The sequence below is a fragment of the Canis aureus genome, chromosome 24 (genome assembly GCF_053574225.1).
Source record: "Canis aureus isolate CA01 chromosome 24, VMU_Caureus_v.1.0, whole genome shotgun sequence".
Classification (NCBI taxonomy): Eukaryota; Metazoa; Chordata; class Mammalia; order Carnivora; family Canidae; genus Canis; species Canis aureus.
In genome coordinates this window covers 51255955-51281172 of record NC_135634.1, presented here as the reverse complement: position 1 = coordinate 51281172, position 25218 = coordinate 51255955, and the positions used below count along the sequence as shown (strand labels likewise).

At 40.9% G+C, this 25218-nt stretch overlaps 1 protein-coding gene and 2 pseudogenes across 1 annotated transcript; all 3 read right to left on the bottom strand.

The window, feature by feature from the left end:
* Positions 1-751: 751 nt before the first annotated feature.
* Positions 752-1697, bottom strand: LOC144296571 (olfactory receptor 9S13-like; annotated as a pseudogene).
* Positions 1698-10146: 8449 nt separating this feature from the next.
* LOC144296570 (olfactory receptor 9S13-like) lies at positions 10147-11236 on the bottom strand. Its single transcript, XM_077869680.1, has one exon. It carries the CDS (start codon positions 11149-11151, stop codon positions 10201-10203), a length of 951 nt encoding a protein of 316 aa, XP_077725806.1. The 5' UTR covers positions 11152-11236; the 3' UTR covers positions 10147-10200.
* A 12889-nt stretch (positions 11237-24125) lies between these two features.
* On the bottom strand, positions 24126-25008 carry LOC144296569 (olfactory receptor 9S13-like; annotated as a pseudogene).
* Between the last annotated feature and the right edge of the window lie 210 nt (positions 25009-25218).

Here is a 25218-nt window from a genome sequence, read left to right as displayed (position 1 = left end):
ATCCCATACCCCAACGACCTTCTGTCCAGTAACCCTCAGGTCATTTCCTAACTGAAGACTCACTTTTATTTTTAGTAGTTTTTTAATAATAAATTTATTTTCTATATGTGATCAATTTGCCAACATACAGAATAACACCCAGAGCTCATCCCATCAAGTGCCCCCCTCAGTGCCCGTCACCCATTCACCCCCACCCTCCACCCTCCTCCCCTTCCACCACCCCTAGTTCTTTTCCCAGATTTAGGAGTCTTCATGTTCTGTCTCCCTTTCTGTAATGTCCTACCCAATTCTTCTCCCTTCCCTTCTACTCCCTTTCACTGTTATTTATATTCCCCAAATGAATGAGAAGATATCATGTTTGTCCTTCTCCGATTGACTTACTTCACTCAGCATAATACCCTCCAGTTCCATCCACGTTGAAGCAAATGGTGGGTATTTGTCATTTCTAATGGCTGAGTAATATTCCATTGTATACATAAACCACATCTTCTTTATCCATTCATCTTTCGATAGACTCACTTTTAAAATTGTACTCTGAAAAGGTCACTTATCCTAGGATGTACAATTTTAATAAATTTATAAGAAACAATATATTATTGTTGATTTTAGGTACAGCATCTCTCTAAAGCTTATTTCTCTGGCATGAATGAAATTGCTTCCTGTTATTTAAAAATTTAAACACCTGAGTCCTGGCAAACACCATCCCCTACATCTAGCCTCCAGAACTCTCAGACTCCCTTCACGACATCCTTCACGTGGCCATGTGTTTCTGGCCCAGCCTCCACACAGCCACCTTCACATCCTTGTTTTGCAGACTGTAGATGAGGGGATTGAGCTTTGGGATGACCAGCGTGTAGAAGACAGAGACCACCTTGCCCTGCTCCATGGACTCAGTTGCTCCTGGCTGGGTATATATTACAAAGACGGTCCCAAAAAAGAGGGTCATTGCAGTCATGTGGGAGCCACAGGTGGAGAAGACCTTGCATCTCCCAGCTCCTGAGCCCATCCTCAGGATGGACACTATTATGTAACCATAGGAGATGAGGACCATATATGTCACACCCACAATCATGAGCCCACAGATGCCAAACAAGAGAAGTTCATTGATGGCCGTGTTGCCACAGGCGATCTGGAACAGAGGGGCACATCACAGAGGACGTGGTTGATGCAGTTGGAGCTGCAGAATGAGAGGTTGAATGTGAAGCTTCTCTGCACCAGAGTTGAAGCAGCCTCCACAGTAGGTGCACAGCACCAGGCGAGTGCAGCCAGACTGGCACATGGTGCTAGGGTAGCTTAAGGGTCTACAAATGGCCATGAAGTGGTCGTAGGACATAACACCCAGGAGGAAGCATTCAGTGGTAGCCACCAGGGATAAAAAGAAAAACTGGGTGGCACATTCTGTAAAGGTGATGACCTAGGATGAGGAAAAGTAGTTGGCCGGTGCATTGGGGGAAATGACAGATGAGTAGCACAAGTCCACGAAGGAGGGGTTCTTGAGGAAGACATACATTGGGAAGTGTAGGCAGGCATCCAGGGTGCTAAAGATGATCATGAGGAAGTTGCCCAGTATAGTCACCATGTACAGGGCCAAGAACACAGTGAAGAGCATGGCTTGGGTCTCCAGACCACCCCTAAATCCCTCTAGTACAAAATCTTGAAAGTGGCCATGGAGAGGTTTCATTACTGTGGGATGGCATGAGCCTCAACCCTCACCATGGAATTACTACTCCAGTATAGGCAGTTTAAGTGGGTCAAGCTAAACTTCCTGCTGAAGACTATTTTGAAAAGATAAATACTGAAAAAAAATCTGATTGAAGGTATAAGAGAGTTACTGGATTGCAGAAGATTTATTAAAGAAAATTAGACATAAAAATAGGCATAAGGATTTCATTATGGGAACTTCCTTTTCCATTGAGATGTAAGCCAATTTTGAAGATGAATCTTAGAGGCTAGGTGGCTAACCAGTGAGGTTTTGCCTGTCTTGCAGAGCTAATGATGACTCTGTTTGGTCATAGCATCCAATCATGATACATCATAGGAGTGAGATAAATCAGGAGTAGCTATGCAGCCAAGCTTCTAGCCATTTCAATCAAGAAAGTGTATTACGATATGATCTGAGTGCCAGTGCCTCTGACACCTTGCAAAAATACATATATCTCAAGAGGCAGACACATTATGCTGGACTGAAGTTGCTATCTATAAAAGTTCTGTGTAAATAATGTCAGACAGAATTTTGAGATTGAGGAGTTCTTACAAAACAAATTAAAATATCATAAACAATAGAAAACACAAAAGAGCTTTCAGTTTTTGGAGTTAACACACATCAACTTTACTTTTTTATTTAATTAACTTCTTAATTATTTTAAAAAAGATTTTATTTATTTATTTCTTCATGAGAGACACAAAGAGAGAGGCAGAGACATCGGCAGAGGGAGATGCAGGCTTCATGCAGGGAACCTACCATAGGACTCCATCCAAGGTCTCCAGGATCATGCACTGGGCTGAAGGTGGCACCAAACCACTGACCACCAGGGCTGCCCCCACAAATAAGCTTTAAATGGAAATTATTATGTATGGAGGATAAAGATGAGAGTTAGAAACTTCGCAGGTATGTAAAGCAATCAAGAGAATAATATCTAACTTTTTACAAGTATACTGGCTAGATTTGGAACTCAATGAAAGTAGTTTACAGATTAGATATAGCTAGAAAGAAAGTTTGTGAAATGGAATACAGAGCAGTAGAAAATATTCAGAATCAAGTTTTGAGAAGCAAAAGGATAGAAAAACAAGAAATGAGGGTTAGGGACGAAAGATGTAGGGACATCCCTTCTATGAGTTCCTAAAGAAGGTTTAAAGAGAGAAAAAGGCTGAATCAGTGCTTGAAGAGAGAATGGATACTTATTATCTCAAGCCAATGAATGAAATTATTCTAAAGATTCATTAACCCTACCAAATCAAAGCAGGATTTATAGAAAGAACACCACACTTGAACATATGATAGTAAAAATATTTAGAACCAAGAGAAAAAGACAAATATAAAAACAGCCTGACATAACATATAGTCACTTCAAGGATGGATAAGTGGCACAGTCGGGTAGGCCTCTGACTCCTGGTTTTGACTCAGGTTGTGATCTCAGAGTTGTGAGATTGGGCTCCATTTTAGGCCCACATTCAGCGCACAGTCTGCTTGAAACACTGTCCCTCTGCCACTGCCCTTCCTCCCCTAAAATAAATAAATCAATCTTAAAAAGAAGACATATTCACTTCAAAGTATCAACTTTAGAAGTAAGATTGACAATTGGCTTATCAGACTAAAAATAATGGAAGCCAAGTAAAAAAATAATTACCAACTAGAATTCTACCAATAGGTATCCTTCAGAATGCAAAAGAAATGTAGAAATAATAGTTTAAGACTTCAATGCTCCACTTTCAGTAATGAATTGTACAACAAAACTAAGTATCAGTAAGGAAATAACAGATGTGAACAGCATTATAAACCAAATACTTAACAGGCATATGTGGAAGACACTGTGTTCATCAATAGCAGAATACATTAGCCTCCAGTGCACATGGAACATTATTCAGGATCGACCGTATGCTATTTCACAAAGCAGTCTCAATAAATGTTAGAAGATTGAAAGTATAAGAAGTATGCTCTCCAAACAAAATGGAATGAAATCACAAAGCAACAGCATAAGGCCATTTGGAAAACTTACAGATACGTGGAAGCTCAACAACACATTTTTAAATCACCAGTGGGTCAAAGAAGAAATCACAATGGAAATTACAAAGTATTATGAGATTAATGAAAATGGGAACACTATACCCCAAGACTTAGGAGATGCAATGAAAGAAGGACTCAGAAATTTATAGCTATAAACACCAATATTTTAAAAAGATTTGTATTCCATAATTAACTTTCCATCTTAGGAAAGAGAGTAGAAAGGAATAAAAAACTACGCTCAAAGGAAATAGAATGAATGGAATAATGAAGATTAGAGAAGAGATCAATGAATTAGAGGAGAGTAGAATAAGACACTACAATCAAAGACACTAAAAGCTAGTTCTCTGAAAAGTTTGACCAACTAGACAAACTTTGGCTACATTGACCAAGAAAGTCATAAAACTTAAATTTCTAAAATCAGAAATGAAAGCAGACACATGACTTTTGATCTTCAGAAATAAAAATTATCATAAGAATATATTGGAACAATCGTATTCCAACAAGTGAGCTAACCTAGACGAAATGAACCAATTCCTGGAAACGGTGTAACAGAACTGACTCAAGGAGAAATAGGAAATCTGAGCAGACATACAACAAACAGATGGAGTCAATAGTCAAAACGCTTTTCTAACAAAGAGAAGTCCAGGACCAGAGGGTTTCAGGGGTGACTTTTACCAGTGAATACAAGAATTAACACATGCACAACTCAAAGTCTAAAATGTAGATAGGAGAAACCACTTCCTAATACATTTCATAAGGCCTTCATATGGCCTACATTTCACACTAAATGGGGTCAAAGATATTGCAAGAAAATTAAGCTAAAGATCAATATGTCTTATGAATATAGATACAAAAATCCTTATCAAAATTGAAGCAAGCCAAATCCAGCAGATCTTCACGGGGATTATACAGTATAAACAAGTGAGAGTATCCCAGGGTAGCAATACTGAATCAATATAGAAAAATCAGGAATCCCTGTGTGGCTCAGCAGTTTACCACCTGCATTCTGCCTAGGGCGTGGTCCTGGAGTCCCAGGATTGAGTCCCATGTCGGGCTCCCTGCATTGATCTTGCTTCTCCCTCTGCCTGTGGTCTGCCTCTCTCTCTCTGTGTGTCTCTCATAAATAAATAAATAAGTAAATAAATAAATAAATAAATAAGTAAAATTTTAAAAATATAGTAAAATCATTCAATTTAGTATACCATACAAATGGAAGTTAGGGGAAAATAACCCAAAAATATTCTCCTTAGATATAGAAAAAAATGCTGAAAGAAATTAAAGAAGACCTACATAAATGTAAAGATATCCCATGATCAAGGACTGGAAGACCTACAAATGTCAAGATGTAGTAATCTCTACATTTACATACAGATTCAATGTAATCCTATGGAAATTCTAGTTACTTTTTTTTTTTGCAGATATCAACCCTAAATAGCCAAAACAATATTTAATTTTTTGTATATTTTTTATTGGAGTCCGATTTGCCAACATATACCATAACACCCAGTGCTAATCCTCTCAAGTGCTCCCTCAATGCCCGTCACCCAGTCACCCCAACTGCCCCCACCCACCTCCCCTTCCACTACCCTTTGTTCATTTCCCGGGGTTAGGAGTCTCATGTTCATCTCCCTCACTGATATTTCCCACTCATTTTCTCTCCTTTCCCCTTTATTTCCTTTCACTATTTTTTAAATTCTCAAATGAATGAGACCATATAATGGCCAAAACAACATTTGAAAGAACAAAGTAAGAGGGCTAACACTTCCTGGTTTCAAAACTGTCTTTGAATCAGACCACTGTTGTGCATGCACAAGGATAGACATAGACCAAAGGAATGGAATCAAGAAAACAGAAATAAACTCACACACTTGCGATTTTCACAAGGGGTCCCAAAGGCCCCATCCAATGGTAAAGAAAGAGTCCTTTTTCAAATGTTGATGGGAAAACTGAATATCCACATGAAAAAGAATGCATCAAGAGCATTACCTCAACAATCAATGTGATTCATCATATCAGCAAAAGAAAAAACAAGAACCATATGATCCTCTCATTAGATGCAGAGAAAGCATTTGACAAAATACAGCATCCATTCCTGAACAAAACTCTTCAGAGTGTAGGGATAGAGGGAACATGCCTCAAGTCTTAAAAGCCACGTATGAGAAGCCCACAGCAATTATCCTTCTCAATGGGGAAGCACTGGGAGCCCTTCCCCTAAGATCAGGAACAAGACAGGGATGTCTACTCTCACCACTGCTATTCAACATAGTACTAGAAGTCCTAGCCTCAGCAATCAGACAACAAAAAGACATTAAAGGCATTCGAATTGGCAAAGAAGAAGTCAAACTCTCTCTCTTCGCCAATGACATGATACTCTACATAGAAAACCCAAAAGCCTCCACCCCAAGATTGCTAGAATTCATACAGCATTTGGCAGCGTGGCAGGATACAAAATCAATGCCCAGAAATTAGTGGCATTTCTATACACTAACAATGAGACTGAAGAAAGATAAATATTTTTATAAACTTATTTTTTATTGGTTTTCAATTTGCCAACATACAGAATAACACCCAGTGCTCATCCCATCAAGTGCCCCCCTCAGTGCCCATTATCCATTCACCCCCACTCTGCACCCACCTCCCCTTCCACCACTCCTAGTTTGTTTCCCAGAGTTAGGAGTCTCTCATGTTCAGTCTCCCTTTCTGATATTTCCCACTCATGTTTCTCCTTTCCCCCTTATTCTCTTTCACCATTTCCCATATTCCCCAAATAAATGAGACCATATAATGTTTATATATACAATGGAATATTACTCAGCCATTAGAAATGACAAATACCCACCAAGAAAGAGAAATTAAGGAGTCAATTTCATTTACCAGTGCACCCAAAAGCATAAGATACCTAGGAATAAACCTAACCAAAGAGGTAAAGGATCTATACCCTAAAAACTATAGAACACTTCTGAAAGAAATTGAGGAAGATACAAAGAGATGGAAAAATATTCCATGCTCATGGATTGGAAGAATTAGTATTGTGAAAATGTCAATGGTTCCCAGGGCAATTTACACGTTTAATGCAATCCCTATCAAAATACCATGGACTTTCTTCAGAGAGTTGGAACAAGTTATCTTAAGATTTGTGTGGAATCATAAAAACCCTGAAGAGCCAGGGGAATATTAAAAAAAAACCATATCTGGGGGCATGACAATGCCGGATTTCAGGTTGTACTACAAAGGTGTGGTCATCAAGGCAGTGTGGTACTGGCACAAAAACAGACACATAGATCAATGGAACAGATTAGAGAATCCAGAAGTGGACGTGCTGAAATTATAAAATTATTAGAGGTGAAAGAGACATCAGTGGCAATTATTCTGACATGGGATTAGTCAGCAAATTCTTAAACATGACATCAGAGTACAAACAAAAATAAATAAATAGATAAATAAATAAATAAATAAGATAAAACAGACAAATTGAACTTCCTCAAAATTAAAATATTGTGCATGAAAGAACACTTTCAAGAAGATGAAGACAAAACCTATATTAAGGTAGTTACTTTTGACAAATTACATATATCTAATAAGGATCTAGTATCCATGGAATATAGAGAACCCTTCCAACTCAGTCACAAAAACACAAATTTAAATGGGCAAAGGGCTTGCATGGGCATTTCTCAAAAAAAAAAATGTATACCTGGCCAATAAGAGAAGATGCTGAATGTCATTAGTCATTAGGGAAATGTGGAACAAACTACTATGAGATTTCGTTCATTTATTAGAATGCCTACAATTTTTTTATGATAGAGAAGAACAAATGTTGGTGAGAATATGGAAAAAATCATAACCTCATAATGGTGGTACAGCCTCTGTAGAAAGTAGTCCTGCCATCCCTCAGAAAGTTAGATGTAGAGCTTCCCTACGACCCACCCTAATCCACATGTAGGGATGTGCCCAGGAGAAATGACAATATATGTTCACATAAAAGCCCCTTCACAAATGTGCATAATAGCAATATTCATAAGGTAAAAAGCTAATGCAAGCCAAATGTGCATCAAATGGTGAAGAGATTAAAAAATGTGAAATATTCATTCATACAGTGGAAAAATCAATATTCAGCCATTTAAGAAGTAAGGTTCTTTTGGGTGGGGGGTAGGGAGAGAGCACACAAGTGAGCAGGGGGAGGGGCAGAGGGAGAGAAGGGGAGAGGGGGAATCTTAAGTAGGATCCATGCCCAGAATGGAGGCCCATATGGGGCTTGCTCACAACTCTGAGATCATGACCTGAGCCCAAAGCAAGAGTCGGATGCTGAGCTAGGTGATCCACCTGGAGCCCCAAAGGGAATAATGATCTACTACAAGACAGAACATGGATGAGACTTGAAAACATTATGCTGAGTAAATGAAGCTTGATACCAAAGGCTAAATATCCTGTAAGTCCATTTATATAAAATGTGCAGAATAGGGACAGAACTGTGTTTGTATTTACCAAAATATGGTTGGGGGAGAGGGAAGGGAGCGTGCTGACCGGAATAGGGTTTTTTTGTGTGCGATGAAACTATTCTGGAACCAGAGAGTTGCTCACTGTGGATATAATTAGAAATGAAACATCACACTTGATTAACACTTTGAAGTGGTAAAATTGCCACTTTTGTGTCAATGAGAATTGTTCCTCAGTTTAAAATGTTAAAACTAAAAAATAATAATGGTGAAATAAGAACATTCACTAGCATTTTCACTGATAGAATTTACTTGAAGCACATCGATTATGCTAAAAAAATCCCCTGAGTTCATAATACCAAAAATAAAAGCCCCCTCATTGGTTACCTTTGGAAGCTGATGCTGAGGGAATTCAAGCAGTGACCCTCACAGTGAGGAAATATTTGTCTCGAGCAAATTTGCTTTACAGAATATTGCTACTAATAAATGAAGATTAAAAAACAGAATTTGAATATTATCATCTTATAAACCCCTAATGAAACAATGAGTTTAGGTAAGATTACTGATATCCACTAATATTAAAAAAGGAAGAGATGCAGCCAGGTGGACTTCTCAGTGGTAATAGAAACAACTCTTATGAAATATTCTTGCCAAATATCAATCATGAATTAGAGTGAGACTTTAGGACCTACCAAGTACTGGAAATATAAGGAGCAAAAGGACATAAGGTGGTTTGCAGGATAAAGAACCTGTTTGTACAATAAATAAAGTACAGTAATAATTTTGACATGAAAATAGAGGGACAGGCAGCCAATGAGTTAGAGATTCAAGAGTCATCAAGAGAACACAGTGTAAGGATGTTATTGAATCCTGTTCCAACTGGGACAGTTCTCCTGGGTTCCCCTGTCAGCAAGCTTTGTCTGACACCCCCTCCCCTACATGGCCAGGCTCCAAAGCCCAGAAGTCTCTTGGGGCCCCAGGTATCAGGAGAAGAGCATAGACTAAGAGCAGATGCTGTGACCTTGAGTGGACTATTGTCCCTGGGGCAGCAGGTTTCGAACTCCTGAGCCCAAAGCCATTTCATCAACGCTTCCCTCCGTCATTAGGTATACCGTTCTTCTGTGAGCTCAAAAGATCTGTCTGGAAAGACAATCCTCTCTGGGTTCTTCTCTGCTTGCTGCTGGTCTCTGTGCAGCCGACGCTAATCCATGTGGGGAGAAGACAACTCTGAATACATTTCTGTTCCTGAGGGAGGATTAGTTGGAGGTTGTTTTTAAAAAGTATGAAACTGAAATGTGCCTGAAAAATTCAAGCACATAGAAAGTGTGTGGCCTGCAGTGAGGATGCCCCTCTGTTTACACCAATCACTGTCCCAACTCTGGAGATTTGGGGTTTCTACTTCTGCATCTTTGGGGAGAAGGAGGCCTGAGGGTGCATGTATCTTTCATTTAACTTGTGTTTCCTTTATAGATATATGACCACACCCACATCAATTCTGAATTTTTAATCTTTTATCAAATACTGTGCAATCCTCACGTTCTACAACAGTGACGTTCTCTTTCAGTGTCTCAGTGTTCCATTGTGTGCGGGACCAAGACTTTCTCATTTCAATCTGTGAATGGCTGTTTAGGATTGTACATTTGTAAAATTAATTTGAAAGCTAACATACACTATAGCAGTAATTTCAGATGTAGTTTTCAATAAATCATCAGTTGAGTGTAACACTAGGTGCTCATCATGTCATAAGCACACCTTGTTGCCCATTATCCAGTTACCCACACCCTCCCCTCCAGAAACCCTCAGTTTGTTTCCTATATAGAAGAATCATTTTAAAACTTTATTCTGAAGAGGGCACTTAACCTGAGATCTACTGCTTAATATTTTTAAGGGAACAGTATATCATTATTGATTGTAGGTACATGTACAGCACATTGCTAAAGTGTTTCTTCTTGTTGACAGAAGTTTATGTCTGCCAAATAATAACTCCTCCACCCCACTGGGGAAACCTCCATATACTCCATCAAGTAATCGGGACACACTTCATCACATGGTCACGTGTTTCTGGCCCAGCCTCCACAAGGCCTCCTTCACATCCTTGTTTCGCAGACTGTAGATGAGGGGATTGAGCATTGGGATGACCAGCGTGTAGAAGACAGAGACCACCTTGCCCTGCTCCATGGACTCAATTGCTCCTGGCTGGGCGTACATAACAAAGAGAGTCCCAAAAAAGAGGGTCACTGCAGTCATGTGGGAGCCACAGGTGGAGAAGATCTTGTGTCTCCCAGCTCCCGAGCGCATCCTCAGGATGGTCACTGTGATGTAGCCATAGGAGATGAGAATCACAAATGTCACACCCACAATCATGAACCCACAAATGCCAAACAAGAGAAGTTCATTGATGGCCGTGTTGCCACAGGCGATCTGGAGCAGAGGGGGTACATCACAGAAGAAGTGGTTGATGCGGTTGGAGCTGCAGAATGGGAGGTGGAATGTGAAGCTGGTCTGCACAACAGAGTTGAAGCAGCCTCCACAGTAGGCGCCCAGCACCAGGCGAGTGCAGGCAGACTGGCACATGGTGATGGGGTAGCGCAAGGGGCTACAGATGGCCATGAAGCGGTCATAGGCCATAACACCCAGGAGGAAGCCTTCTGTTGTGGCCAGCAGAGATAAAAAGAAAAACTGGGTGGCACATCCTGCAAAGGTGATGACCTTGGACGAGGAGAAGAAGTTGGCTAGTGCATTGGGGGCAATGACAGATGAGTAGCACAAGTCCACAAAGGAGAGGTTCTTGAGGAAGAAGTACATTGGGGAGTGCAGGCGGGCATCCAGGGTGATAACAATGATCATGAGAATGTTGCCCAGTATAGTCACCATATACAGGGCCAGGAACACAGCAAAGAGCAGGGCCTGGGTCTCAAGGCCACCTCCAAATCCTTCCAGCACAAAATCTTGAAAGTAGGCCATGGAGAGGTTTCCATTACTGTGGGATGGCATGAACCTCAGTCCTCACCACGGGAATTACACCTCCAGTATTAGCAGATTAAGTAGGTCAAGCTAAACTTCTGCTGAAGATAATTTAGAAAAGATAACAAACCAAAATCTGATTGAAGGTAAAAGAGAGTTAATGGGTTAGTGAAGAATTATTTTAAAAATTTCAAGATAAACACACAGGCCCTCAGATTTCATTACTGAGAGCTTATTTCTCCTTGTTACATAAGCCCATTTTGCAGAAGAACTGTGAGGGCAGGTGGTTATCAGTGAGGGTTTGACTGTTGTGTGGAATTCCTGCTACAGGGATTGGTTACCAGGGACGATGCTAGATGCACCATAGGAGTGAGATAAATCAGGAGTAGGTATGCAGCTCAGCTCCTGACCATTTCAATCCCTGAAACTGTATTAATATGTGAACTGAGTGCTAGCGCCTCTGACACTTTGCAAAAATAAGCATATCTCAAGAGGAAGACACATCATCCTAGACCACAGGTGTTATCTATAAAAGTTTTTTTATAATAAATTTATTTTTTATTGGTGTTCAATTTGCCAACATACAGAATAACACCCAGTGCTCATCCCGTCAAGTGCCCCCCTCCGTACCCATCACCCATTCACTCCCACGCCCCTCCCTCCTCCCCTTCCACCACCCCTAGTTTGTTTTCCCGAGTTAGGAGTCTTTATGTTCTATCTCCCTTTCTGATATTTCCCACACACTTATTCTCCCTTCCCTTATATTCCCTTTCACTATTATTTATATTCCCCAAATGAATGAGAACATATAATGTTTGTCCTTCTCTGATTGACTTACTTCACTCAGCATAATACCCTCTAGTTCCATCCACGTTGAAGCAAATGGTGGGTATTTGTCATTTCTAATGACTGAGTAATATTCTATTGTATATCTATAAATGTTTTGTGTCAATACTGGCAGACAGAATTTTAAAATTGAAGAGTTCCTGCAATATGGATTAAAAATTCAGAAACAATAGAAAAACTCAAAGAGGTTCTTGATTTTGGAGTTGACACACCAACTCTAAAGTTATTATGTGTAAACGAAACGTTCAGACTAAGAATTATAGCCAAATGAACAAACAATGAAGAGACTAATATGTAACTTTTTGGAAGTACAGTAGCTAAAGTTAGGAACTCAATGAATGTACTTCACAGAGTAGAAATAGCTAAGGAGAAAATTTGTGAACTAGAATACAGATCAGTAGAAAGTATTTAGAGTGAGATATTGAGAGACAAAAGGATAGAAAAGTCAGGAATGAGGGTTTGAGTTAAAATATATAGGGACATCCATATCCATAAAAAATAAATTTATAAGAAAATTTTCTTTTGTAAAATAAAACATAACTGACTCGAGAACTATATAATCTGAGCAGACATATAACAGAATGAATCACAAGTCAAAAAACATTTCTAACAAAAAAAAGATCAGGACTAGATGGTTTCAGTGGTGACTTTTATCAGCGAATACAGAATTAACACAAGTATGCTCAAAGTCTAAAAAGTAGATAGGAGGAAACACTTCTTTTTTCTTTTCCTTTTTATTTTTTTATTGAAGTTCAATTTGCCAACATATAGCATAACACCCAGTCCTCATCCCACCAAATGCCCCCTTCATTGCTCATCACCCAGTCACCCCAACCCCCTTCCCACCATCCTTTCCACTACCCCTTGTTTGTTCCCAGTGAGGAGTCTCTCAAGTTTTGTCACCCTCACTGATATTTTCACTCATTTTCTTTCCTTTCACCTTTATTCCCTTTCACCCTTTTACTATTTTTTATATTCCCTGAATGAATGAGACCATATAATGTTTGTCCTACTCTGATTGACTTATTTCACTCAGCATAATACCCTCCAGTTCCATCCATGTCGAAGCAAATAGTGGGTATTTGTCATTTCTAATGGCTGAGGAATATTCCATTGTATACATAGACCACAGCTTCTTTATCCATTCATCTTTCTTTTTTTTTTCACTAAACTCATACCTTTCAATAGTAACTCTGAACGTGAACGGGCTTAATGACCCCGTCAAAAGGCGCAGGGTTTCAGACTGGATAAAAAAGCAGAAACCATCTATTTGCTGTCTACAAGAGACTCATTTTTTTTTATTTTATTTTATTTTTTTTTATTGGTGTTCAGTTTACTAACATACAGAATAACACCCAGTGCCCGTCACCCATTCACTCCCACCCCCCGCCCTCCTCCCCTTCTACCACCCCTAGTTCGTTTCCCAGAGTTAGCAGTCTTTACGTTCTGTCTCCCTTTCTGATATTTCCCACACATTTCTTCTCCCTTCCCTTATTTTCCCTTTCACTATTATTTATATTCCCCAAATGAATGAGAACATATAATGTTTGTCCTTCTCCGACTGACTTACTTCACTCAGCATAATACCCTCCAGTTCCATCCACGTTGAAGCAAATGGTGGGTATTTGTCATTTCTAATAGCTGAGTAATATTCCATTGTATACATAAACCACATCTTCTTTATCCATTCATCTTTCGTTGGACACCGAGGCTCCTTCCACAGTTTGGCTATCGTGGCCATTGCTGCTAGAAACATCGGGGTGCAGGTGTCCCGGCGTTTCATTGCATTTGTATCTTTGGGGTAAATCCCCAACAGTGCAATTGCTGGGTCGTAGGGCAGGTATATTTTTAACTGTTTGAGGAACCTCCACACAGTTTTCCAGAGTGGCTGCACCAGTTCACATTCCCACCAACAGTGTAAATATCATTCTCAATGGGGAAGCACTGGGAGCCTTTCCCCTAAGATCAGGAACAAGACAGGGATGTCCACTCTCACCACTGCTATTCAACATAGTACTGGAAGTCCTAGCCTCAGCAATCAGACAACAAAAAGACATTAAAGGCATTCAAATTGGCAAAGAAGAAGTCAAACTCTCTCTCTTCGCCGATGACATGATACTCTACATAGAAAACCCAAAAGTCTCCACCCCAAGATTGCTAGAACTCATACAGCAATTCGGTAGCGTGGCAGGATACAAAATCAATGCCCAGAAGTCAGTGGCATTTCTATACACTAACAATGAGACTGAAGAAAGAGAAATTAAGGAGTCAATCCCATTTACAATTGCACCCAAAAGCATAAGATACCTAGGAATAAACCTCACCAAAGATGTAAAGGATCTATACCCTCAAAACTATAGAACACTTCTGAAAGAAATTGAGGAAGACACAAAGAGATGGAAAAATATTCCATGCTCATGGATTGGCAGAATTAATATTGTGAAAATGTCAATGTTACCCAGGGCAATATACACGTTTAATGCAATCCCTATCAAAATACCATGGACTTTCTTCAGAGAGTTAGAACAAATTTTTTTAAGATTTGTGTGGAATCAGAAAAGACCCCGAATAGCCAGGGGAATTTTAAAAAAGAAAACCATATCTGGGGGCATCACAATGCCAGATTTCAGGTTGTACTACAAAGCTGTGGTCATCAAGACAGTGTGGTACTGGCACAAAAACAGACACATAGATCAGTGGAACAGAATAGAGAATCCAGAAGTGGACCCTGAACTTTATGGGCAACTAATATTCGATAAAGGAGGAAAGACTATCCATTGGAAGAAAGACAGTCTCTTCAATAAATGGTGCTGGGAAAATTGGACATCCACATGCAGAAGAATGAAACTAGACCACTCTCTTTCACCATACACAAAGATAAACTCAAAATGGATGAAAGATCTAAATGTGAGACAAGATTCCATCAAAATCCTAGAGAAGAACACAGGCAACACCCTTTTTGAACTCGGCCATAGTAACTTCTTGCAAGATACATCCACAAAGGCAAAAGAAACAAAAGCAAAAATGAACTATTGGGACTTCATCAAGATAAGAAGCTTTTGCACAGCAAAGGATACAGTCAACAAAACTCAAAGACAACCTACAGAATGGGAGAAGATATTTGCAAATGACATATCAGATAAAGGGCTAGTTTCCAAGATCTATAAAGAACTTATTAAACTCAACACCAAAGAAACAAACAATCCAATCATGAAATGGGCAAAAGACATGAACAGAAATCTCACAGAGGAAGACATAGACATGGCCAACATGCATATGAGAAAATGCTCTGCATCACTTGCCATCAGGGAAATACAAATCAAAACTACAATGAGATACCACCTCACACCAGTGAGAATGGGGAAAATTAACAAGGCAGGAAACAACAAATGTTGGAGAGGATGCGGAGAAAAGAGACTCATTTTAGACAGAAGGACACCTACAGCCTGAAAATAAAAGGTTGGAGAACCATTTACCATTTAAATGGTCCTCTAAAGAAAGCAGGGGTAGCCATCGTTATATCAGATAAACTAAAATTTACCCCGAAGACTGTAGTGAGAGATGAAGAGGGACACTATATCATACTTAAAGGATCTATCCAACAAGAGGACTTAACAATCCTCAATATATATGCCCCGAATGTGGGAGTTGCCAAATATATCAATCAATTAATAACCAAAGTGAAGAAATACTTAGATAATAATACACTTATACTTGGTGACTTCAATCTAGCTCTTTCTATACTCGATAGGTCTTCTAAGCACAACATCTTCAAAGAAACGAGAACTTTAAATGATACACTGGACCAGATGGATTTCACAGATATCTACAGAACTTTACATCCAAACTCAACTGAATACACATTCTTCTCAAGTGCACATGGAACTTTCTCCAGAATAGACCACATACTGGGTAACAAATCAGACCTGAACCAATACCAAAAGATTGGGATCGTCCCCTGCATATTCTCAGACCATAATGCCTTGAACTTAGAACTAAATCACAACAAGAAGTTTGGAAAGACCTCAAACACGTGGAGGTTAAGGACCATCCTGCTAAAAGGTGAAAGGGTCAATCAGGAAATTAAGGAAGAATTAAAAAGATTCGTGGAAACTAATGAGAATGAAGATACAACCATTCAAAATCTTTGGGATGCAGCAAAAGCAGTCCTACAAGCATCCATTCAAAAACTGGAAAGAACTCAAATACAAAAGCTAACCTTACACATAAAGGAGCTAGAGAAAAAACAGCAAATAGATCCTACACCCAGCAGAAGAAGAGAGTTAATAAAGATTCAAGCAGAACTCAACTAAATCGAGACCAGAAGAACTGTGGAACAGATCAACCGAACCAGGAGTTGGTTCTTTGAAAGAATTAATAAGATAGATAAACCATTAGCCAGCCTTATTAAAAAGAAGAGAGAGAAGACTCAAATTAATAAAATCATGAATGAGAAAGGAGAGATCACTACCAAAACCAAGGAAATACAAACGGTTTTAAAAACATATTATGAACAGCTATACGCCAATAAATTAGGCAATCTAGAAGAAATGGACGCATTCCTGGAAAGCCACAAACTACCAAAACTGGAACAGGAAGAAATAGAAAACCTGAACAGGCCAATAACCAGGGAGGAAATTGAAGCAGTTATCAAAAACCTCACAAGACACAAAAGTCCAGGGCCAGATGGCTTCCCAGGAGAATTCTATCAAACGTTTAAAGAAGAAACCATACCTATTCTACTAAAGCTGTTTGGAAATATAGAAAGAGATTGAGTACTTCCAAATTCATTCTATGAGGCCAGCATCACCTTAATTCCAAAATCAGACAAAGACCCCACCAAAAAGGAGAATTGTAGACCAATATCCTTGATGAACATGGATGCAAAAATTCTCAACAAGATACTAGCCAATAGGATCCAACGGTATATTAAGAAAATTATTCACCATGACCAAGTAGGATTTATCCCTGGACACAAGGCTGCTTCAACACTCGTAGAACAATCAATGTGATTCATCATATCAGCAAAAGAAAAACCAAGAACCATATGATCCTCTCAATAGATGCAGTGAAAGCATTTCACAAAATACAGCATCCATTCCTGATCAAAACTCTTCAGAGTGTAGGGATAGAGGGAACTTTCCTCGACATCTTAAAAGCCATCTATGAAAAGCCCACAGCAAATATCATTCTCAATGGGGAAGCACTGGGAGCCTTTCCCCTAAGATCAGGAACAAGACAGGGATGTCCACTCTCACCACTGCTATTCAACATAGTACTGGAAGTCCTAGCCTCAGCAGTCAGACAACAAAAAGACATTAAAGACATTCAAATTGGCAAAGAAGAAGTCAAACTCTCCCTCTTCGCAGATGACATGATACTCTACATAGAAAACCCAAAAGACTCCACGCCAAGATTGCTAGAACTTATACAGCAATTCGGCAGCGTGGCAGGATACAAAATCAGTGCCCAGAAGTCAGTGGCATTTCTATACACTAACAATGAGACTGAAGAAAGAGAAATTAAGGAGTCAATCCCGTTTACAATTGCACCCAAAAGCATAAGATACCTAGGAATAAACCTCACCAAAGAGGTAAAGGATCTATACCCTAAAAACTATAGAACACTTCTGAAAGAAATTGAGGAAGACACAAAGAGATGGAAAAATATTCCATGCTCATGGATTGGCAGAATTAATACTGTGAAAATGTCAATGTTACCCAGAGCAATTTACACGTTTAATGCAATCCCTATCAAAATACCATCGACTTTCTTCATTCATCTTTCAATGGAGAAAACACTTCTTAATTCATTCCATAATGCCTGTTTTGTTTTCACACTTAACGGAGTCAAAGTTGTTGCAAGGAAATGAAGCTACGTATGAAATTGTAATGACTATGGATATAAGAATACTTATCCAAGTCCAAGTAAACTAAATCCAGCAGAACTTCACAGGGATTCTACAGCATAACCAAGTGAGAGTTATCCCAGGAGTGCAAAGACAGGTCAATACACAAAAGTCACTCAATGTAATACACCATACAAATGGAATTAAGGGGAAAAAAACTACATGATCATCTTAGTAGATACAGGAAGAGTACAAGAGATTGCTAGAAGAAATGAAAGAAGACATACATAAATGTAAAGATATCCCATGATCATGGACTGGAAGGCTTACTAATGTCAAGATGTAGTACTCCCCATATTTATGTACGGATTCAATGTAATCCTATGGAAATTCCAATTCCCTGTTTTTTTATGCAGGGGGGGTTGTTTTGTTTTGTTTTGTCTTGTTTTCAGAATTGACCCTAAATAGCTGAAACAATATTTGAAAAGGACAAAGTAGGAGGGCTAGCACTTCCTGACTTAAAAACTGACTTTGAAGCAGAACAGTGTTGTGCTTGCGCAAGGATAGACATAGACCAAAGGAATGGAATCACAATACAGAAATGAACTCACACATCAGCGATACTCAACCAGGGGCCGAATAATATTTTATTATTAAAAAATATTAAAAATAATGTTTAATGGGCAAGACTCTAGAATATTCACCAGCATTTTAAACTGAGAGAATTTAATTGAAGCACATCAACCATTCTAAAAATACATGAGTTCATAATATTGAAGAAGAAAACCCCTTCATTGTCTTCCTTTGGAGGATGATGCTGAGGGAATCCACACAATGACCCTCACAGTGGGGAAATAATTGTTTATTTTTTAATTCTTATTTTTTTAATAATAAAAATATTTTTTATTCGTGTTCAATTTGCCAGCATACAGAATAACACCCAGTGCTCATCCCGTCAAGTGCCCCCCTCAGTGCCCGCCACCCAGTCACACCCTCCCCCTGCCCTCCTCCCCTTCCACCACCCCTAGTTCGTTTCTCAGAGTTAGGTGTCTCTCATGTTCTGTCTCCATTTCTGATATTTCCCACCCATTTCTCAATTCTTATTTGTAAACATTTTATTTATTTATTCATGATAGACAGAGAGAGGCAGAGACACAGACAGAAGGAGAAGCAGGCTCCATGCAGGGACCCCGACGTGGGACTCGATCACGGGTCTCTAGGATCACACCCTGAGCTGAAGGTGGTGCTAAATTGCTGAGCCACCCAGGCTGCCTGGAAAGAGTTGTTTAAGGATTTTTCCCTTAGAATATTGCAACTAATAAATGAAGATTGAAATACGGAATATGAGTATTCTCATCTTATAAACCCCTAATGAAACATCCAGTTTAGGTAAGATTAATGACCACTGTTAATATTAATCAAGAGATGCAGCCAGGTGGACCTCAGAGGGGAAGTACACACAATAGTTATGAAATATTCTTACCAAAAATCAATTGTAAGTCAGATTGAGCCTCTAGGACCTACCAGTTTCCCAGAATGTAAGAAGCAACACAATATGCTAATCAACACTACAGGCACAGCATCAGCAACACCTGTGATGTGTGTGAAAAGCTTGCAGGATAAAAAACCAGTTTTCTTCAATAAAAAAGTTGAAGTAATAATATTGAAAGTGAAATAAGTCAATCGGAGAAGGACAAACATTATATCTTCTCATTCATTTGGGGAATATAAATAATAGTGAAAGGGAATAGAAAGGAAGGGAGAAGAAATGGGTAGTAAATATCGGAAAGGGAGACAGAACATAAAGACTCCTAACACTGGGAAATGAACTAGGGGTGGTGGCAGGGGAGGAGGGCGGGGGGTGTGTGAATGGGTGATGGACACTGAGGTGGGGCACTTGACGGGATAAACACTGGATGTTATTCTGTATGTTGGTAAATTGAACACCAATAAAAAAATAAATTTATTATTAAAAAAAAAGAAAATAGAGGAACAGGCAGCCAGTGAATGAGAGACTTTAGAGGCATCAGAGAACAGTGGATGGATGTTATTGAATCCTGTTCCAAAACAAAGTATAAAGGAAACATGAGCCAATCTGGACAATTAAAGCACTAAATGGAACTTTTATAATATTAAGGATAATATTAATTTCTTTGTGGAGAATAGTTAAACTGAAGTTGTGTTTAAAGTCACTGTTGAGAGGGATTAGATATGATTAACTGTAGACTGATAATTATTGAAGTTGGTTGGTGCAAATAGGTAATCCATTATTGCTCTAGTTCCATGTCTGAGTGTTTGAGAACATCCATAATAAAGAGAGTCAAGGAAGTGACACACAGAGGAGAGGAGCCAGATGTGCTGTACACGTTTGAAAATGTGCATAATCCTGCTAATCATCAGGAGAAAGCAAGTTCCCATGTTAAAAACGTCCTCCTGCCCACCCGCCCAAATGTCTCAAACTAAGCAGAGGGGCAGTAACCAGCGGTGTTGTGGACGGGAGCCACTGGAAGGGAGTGTAAATCAGGACACATTTGTCATTTTCTACTGATGTGGAGGATCCCTGTTCCTCACCCGGGTCTTCACTTTCCCTCTGGAAGTGCGCACAGGTGCACAGGGAGACCGCAGGGAGGCTGTTCTCGGCAGCGTTAGGACCATAGCTGCACTAGTGAGTTGTGGTTTGTTGCCTGGCGGAGAACTAGACAAGAACTAGACTAGAACTAGACTAGAACTAGACAAGAACTAGACTAGAACTAGAACTAGACTGCGTAAACAGGAAGCAGCATGATGCTGACCATGGACCGCAGCCTGAGAACAGCTGCTCATCACAGGTCAGGCTCAGGTCACTCACTCTCAAAGCCTGGATATCCAAAGGCAGTTGGTCCTCAAGGACCCAAGTCATCCTGTTCAAAACTGCTTGCTCAGGTCCAGGTGGAGGAGGTCACCACCAGGAGCCACACCACACCCGTCTCCCTCTCCCCTGATCATCCTGGGTTGTGTCCTGAAAATCTGCATTGACCCCCTGCCTCCACCACACCTGTCAACTCAAGACCCTTCTCATGTCTCATGTGAATGGTCGCAATGGTTTCATAATGAGCTCTAGCCTGCCCATTCCCTACTTTGTATCCCAAACAGAGCTCCTTGTGCAGAGTCACCAAATCCTCCCTCATGTCATATTGCTCCCTAATGCAAATGAGTGACAGCTTCCCCACCAGCTGAGGGATCCTGGAGAGGAACCCAAAAGGGACTGGAACCCTCAGCTCCAGACAGGGACATCATACTCGGAGATTCTCTGATTCTCGCCATCTGTCATGATGTCTGTCTACCTCCATCCAACTTTAGTGTGTGACCAGCTCTCATCTTCAATGGGCTCTCTGTCACTCTCTGATGTGACAGTTTCCTGTTTGTGCCATCAGCAGCCTGGTCATGCCCCCCTCACTGCCTGTGTCCCATCAAATTTCAACTGTTTGTTGTAAAGTCGGCCTTTTTACAGAGCCATGAGCTCCCAGGGCTGGCCCTGGTCTACAGTATTTCTGCATCCCTGTGGCCATGTCCCTTCGAAGGGTGTGCTCAGTACTCTGGTGACCTACTGATTTGAGCCTGAGAAATGCACTTCAGGTCACGAGGGAGCCTGGTGCTGTGATCTCTGTTTACAATGAAAACCGGGTTCTTTAGCTGGAATGACCCTGAAGTCCAAGACAGTGCTGGCCAGGGCAGGAGTGGGGTCACCCCTTCAGCTGCTGAGGCAAGCCCTGAGTGCTTACTGTCTACCTTAGCTCTAAAGCCTCCCTTACACACATGGTGTCCTTCATACCTGGCAGCCCTGAGGGATGGCTGCCTTGACCCTTACTTCTTCCAGGTGAGGGTCATGACTGTTCAAGATCACACAGCCAGCACCTGCTCTCCCAGGGTCTCCCAAGCTCCTGGCTCACATCCGTGCTGATGATGACGACGTCAGCAGGAGAACTCTCACCCTTCTTCCTTCATTAATGTCTCCCATGCAATGAAGAGAGAGTGGGGAGGTGGCAGGGGAGGACCCTCAGGGACTCAGGTAGTCTGGTGGATACCTGAGGTTCAGTCTTCAATAGACTCCTTGATCTTGGTTGACTCGTGGGAGGGAAGGGTCTCAGCTCACCTCAGTTTCCACGACTTGTTGCATCATCCAGGCAGCAGAGCAAGGACCTGCACATTGGGGTCACTGTGCTGGGAAGGTCTCTCCTCCTGCAAGGCTGGGATTTGGAGCCTTAAATGCCCAATTAGGTGAGCTTGTTTGTGTTCTGGTCTCTGGAGTGCTCTGGGACTCCTGGTTCTCCTGGGTTCTCCTGTCACCAAGCTTTGTCTGACCTGCCCTCCTCTACCTGTCCAGGCACCAAAATCCAGACGTTTCTGTGCTCCCCAGGGGGTGAGCAGAAGAAGATCATAAACTCTAATAGCCTCGCTGTGGCCCTGAGTTGACTGTCCTCCCAGTGGAGGCAGGTGTGAACTCCTGAGCCCAAAGCCATTTCATCACCCCTTTCCCATTCACCTTGTATCATTATCTACGAGCTGAAATGATCTGTCAGGAAAAAACAGTCCTCTCTGGGATCATCTCCGTTGGTCTCCCTGCAGCTCCTCAGCAGAGTCTGACTCAGAAGTGGAAGAACACCTCCGTGAATACATTTCTGTTCCTGCAGAAGGATCAGGAAGAGGTTGCTTTTCTAAATCATGGAACCAAAATAAGTTTGAGAAATTCAAGCACTTAGAATGTGTTGGCATGCAGTGAGGATGCCCCTCTGTTTACGTCAATCACTGTCCCAGCCCTGTGGGAGTTCTGGGGTTTCCACACGTCACTTGTTGGGGAGATGTTGGCCTGGGGGCACTTGTGTCTTTTACTTAATTGTTTTTTCTTGTTTTAAAATTGTATTTAGGGGATCCCTGGGTGGCGCAGTGGTTTAGCTTTGGCCTTAGGGTGCGATCCTGGAGACCCGGGATTGAATCCCACGTCGGGCTCCCGGTGCATGGAGCCTGCTTCTCCCTCTTCCTGTGTCTCTGCTTCTCTCTCTGTGTGTGTGACTATCATAAATAAATTTTAAAAAAATTAAAATTGTATTTATTATTCAAGAGAGATACAGAGATAGAGGCAGAGATAGAGGCAGATGGAGAAGCAGGCTCCTCCAGGGGCCCCCACATGGGCTTCATCCCTGGACACCAGGGATAGAACATTATGCTCAACCACTGAGCCACCAAGGTGTCCCAATTTGTTTTTGTCTTTTAGATAAATATGATCACACCCAACATCGTGTTGGCATTTTTAATCTTTTTACCGTATACTGTGCAATTGTCACATTTGTAAGTAGTGACATTCTCATTCCGTGTCTTCAGTGTTCTGTTGTGAAGGGGATTAAGACATCCTCATTTCACTATGTGAATGCCTATTTAGGAATGCACATTTTTTAAAACATGATTCATTAGCCTACTATTACTATATCTTGTTTAAAATGTGGTGTTCAGAAATTCATCAGTTGCATATAACCACCCCTGCTCATCACATCACACGCATATTTTAATGACCATCTCCCAGTTATCCCATGCCCCAACGACCTTCTGTCCAGTAACCCTCAGGTCGTTTCCTAACTGAAGACTCACTTTTATTTTTATTAGTTTTTTAATAATAAATTTATTTTCTATATGTGATCAATTTGCCAACATACAGAATAACACCCAGAGCTCATCCCATCAAGTGCCCCCCTCAGTGCCCGTCACGCATTCACCCCCACCCTCCACCCTCCTCCCCTTCCACCACCCCTAGTTCTCTTCCCAGATTTAGGAGTCTTCATGTTCTGTCTCCCTTTCTGTAATCTCCTACCAAATTCTTCTCCCTTCCCTTCTACTCCCTTTCACTGTTATTTATATTCCCCAAATGAATGAGAAGATATCATGTTTGTCCTTCTCTGATTGACTTACTTCACTCAGCATAATACCCTCCAGTTCCATCCACGTTGAAGCAAATGGTGGGTATTTGTCATTTCTAATGGCTGAGTAATATTCCATTGTATACATAAACCACATCTTCTTTATCCATTCATCTTTCGATAGACTCACTTTTAAAACTGTACTCTGAAAAGGTCACTTATCCTAGGATGTACAATTTTAATAAATTTATAAGAAACAATATATTATTGTTGATTTTAGGTACAGCATCCCTCTAAAGCTTATTTCTCTGGCATGAATGAAATTGCTTCCTGTTATTTAAAAATTTAAACACCTGAGTCCTGGCAAACACCATCCCCTACATCTAGCCTCCAGAACTCTCAGACTCCCTTCACCACATCTTTCACGTGGCCATGTGTTTCTGGCCCAGCCTCCACACAGCCTCCTTCACATCCTTGTTTTGCAGACTGTAGATGAGGGGATTGAGCTTTGGGATGACCAGCGTGTAGAAGACAGAGACCACCTTGCCCTGCTCCATGGACTCAGTTGCTCCTGGCTGGGTATATATTACAAAGACGGTCCCAAAAAAGAGGGTCATTGCAGTCATGTGGGAGCCACAGGTGGAGAAGACCTTGCATCTCCCAGCTCCTGAGCCCACAGATGCCCACAGATGCCAAACAAGAGAAGTTCATTGATGGCCGTGTTGCCACAGGCGATCTGGAACAGAGGGGGCACATCACAGAGGACGTGGTTGATGCAGTTGGAGCTGCAGAATGAGAGGTTGAATGTGAAGCTTCTCTGCATCAGAGTTGAAGCAGCCTCCACAGTAGGTGCACAGCACCAGGCGAGTGCAGCCAGACTGGCACATGGTGCTAGGGTAGCTCAAGGGTCTACAAATGGCCATGAAGTGGTCGTAGGACATAACACCCAGGAGGAAGCATTCAGTGGTAGCCACCAGGGATAAAAAGAAAAACTGGGTGGCACATTCTGTAAAGGTGATGACCTTGGATGAGGAGAAGTAGTTGGCCGGTGCATTGGGGGCAATGACAGATGAGTAGCACAAGTCCACGAAGGAGGGGTTCTTGAGGAAGACATACATTGGGAAGTGTAGGCAGGCATCCAGGGTGCTAAAGATGATCATGAGGAAGTTGCCCAGTATAGTCACCATGTACAGGGCCAAGAACACAGTGAAGAGCATGGCTTGGGTCTCCAGACCACCCCTAAATCCCTCTAGTACAAAATCTTGAAAGTGGCCATGGAGAGGTTTCATTACTGTGGGATGGCATGAGCCTCAGCCCTCACCATGGAATTACTACTCCAGTATAGGCAGTTTAAGTGGGTCAAGCTAAACTTCCTGCTGAAGACTATTTTGAAAAGATAAATACTGAAAAAAAAATCTGATTGAAGGTATAAGAGAGTTACTGGATTGCAGAAGATTTATTAAAGAAAATTAGATATAAAAAACAGGCATAAGTATTTCATTATGGGAACTTCCT

Excerpts from the sequence above, each read along its gene's own strand:
- LOC144296570 (XM_077869680.1), bottom strand. The coding sequence starts at position 11,151 with ATGCCATCCCACAGTAATGGAAACCTCTCCATGGCCTACTTTCAAGAT.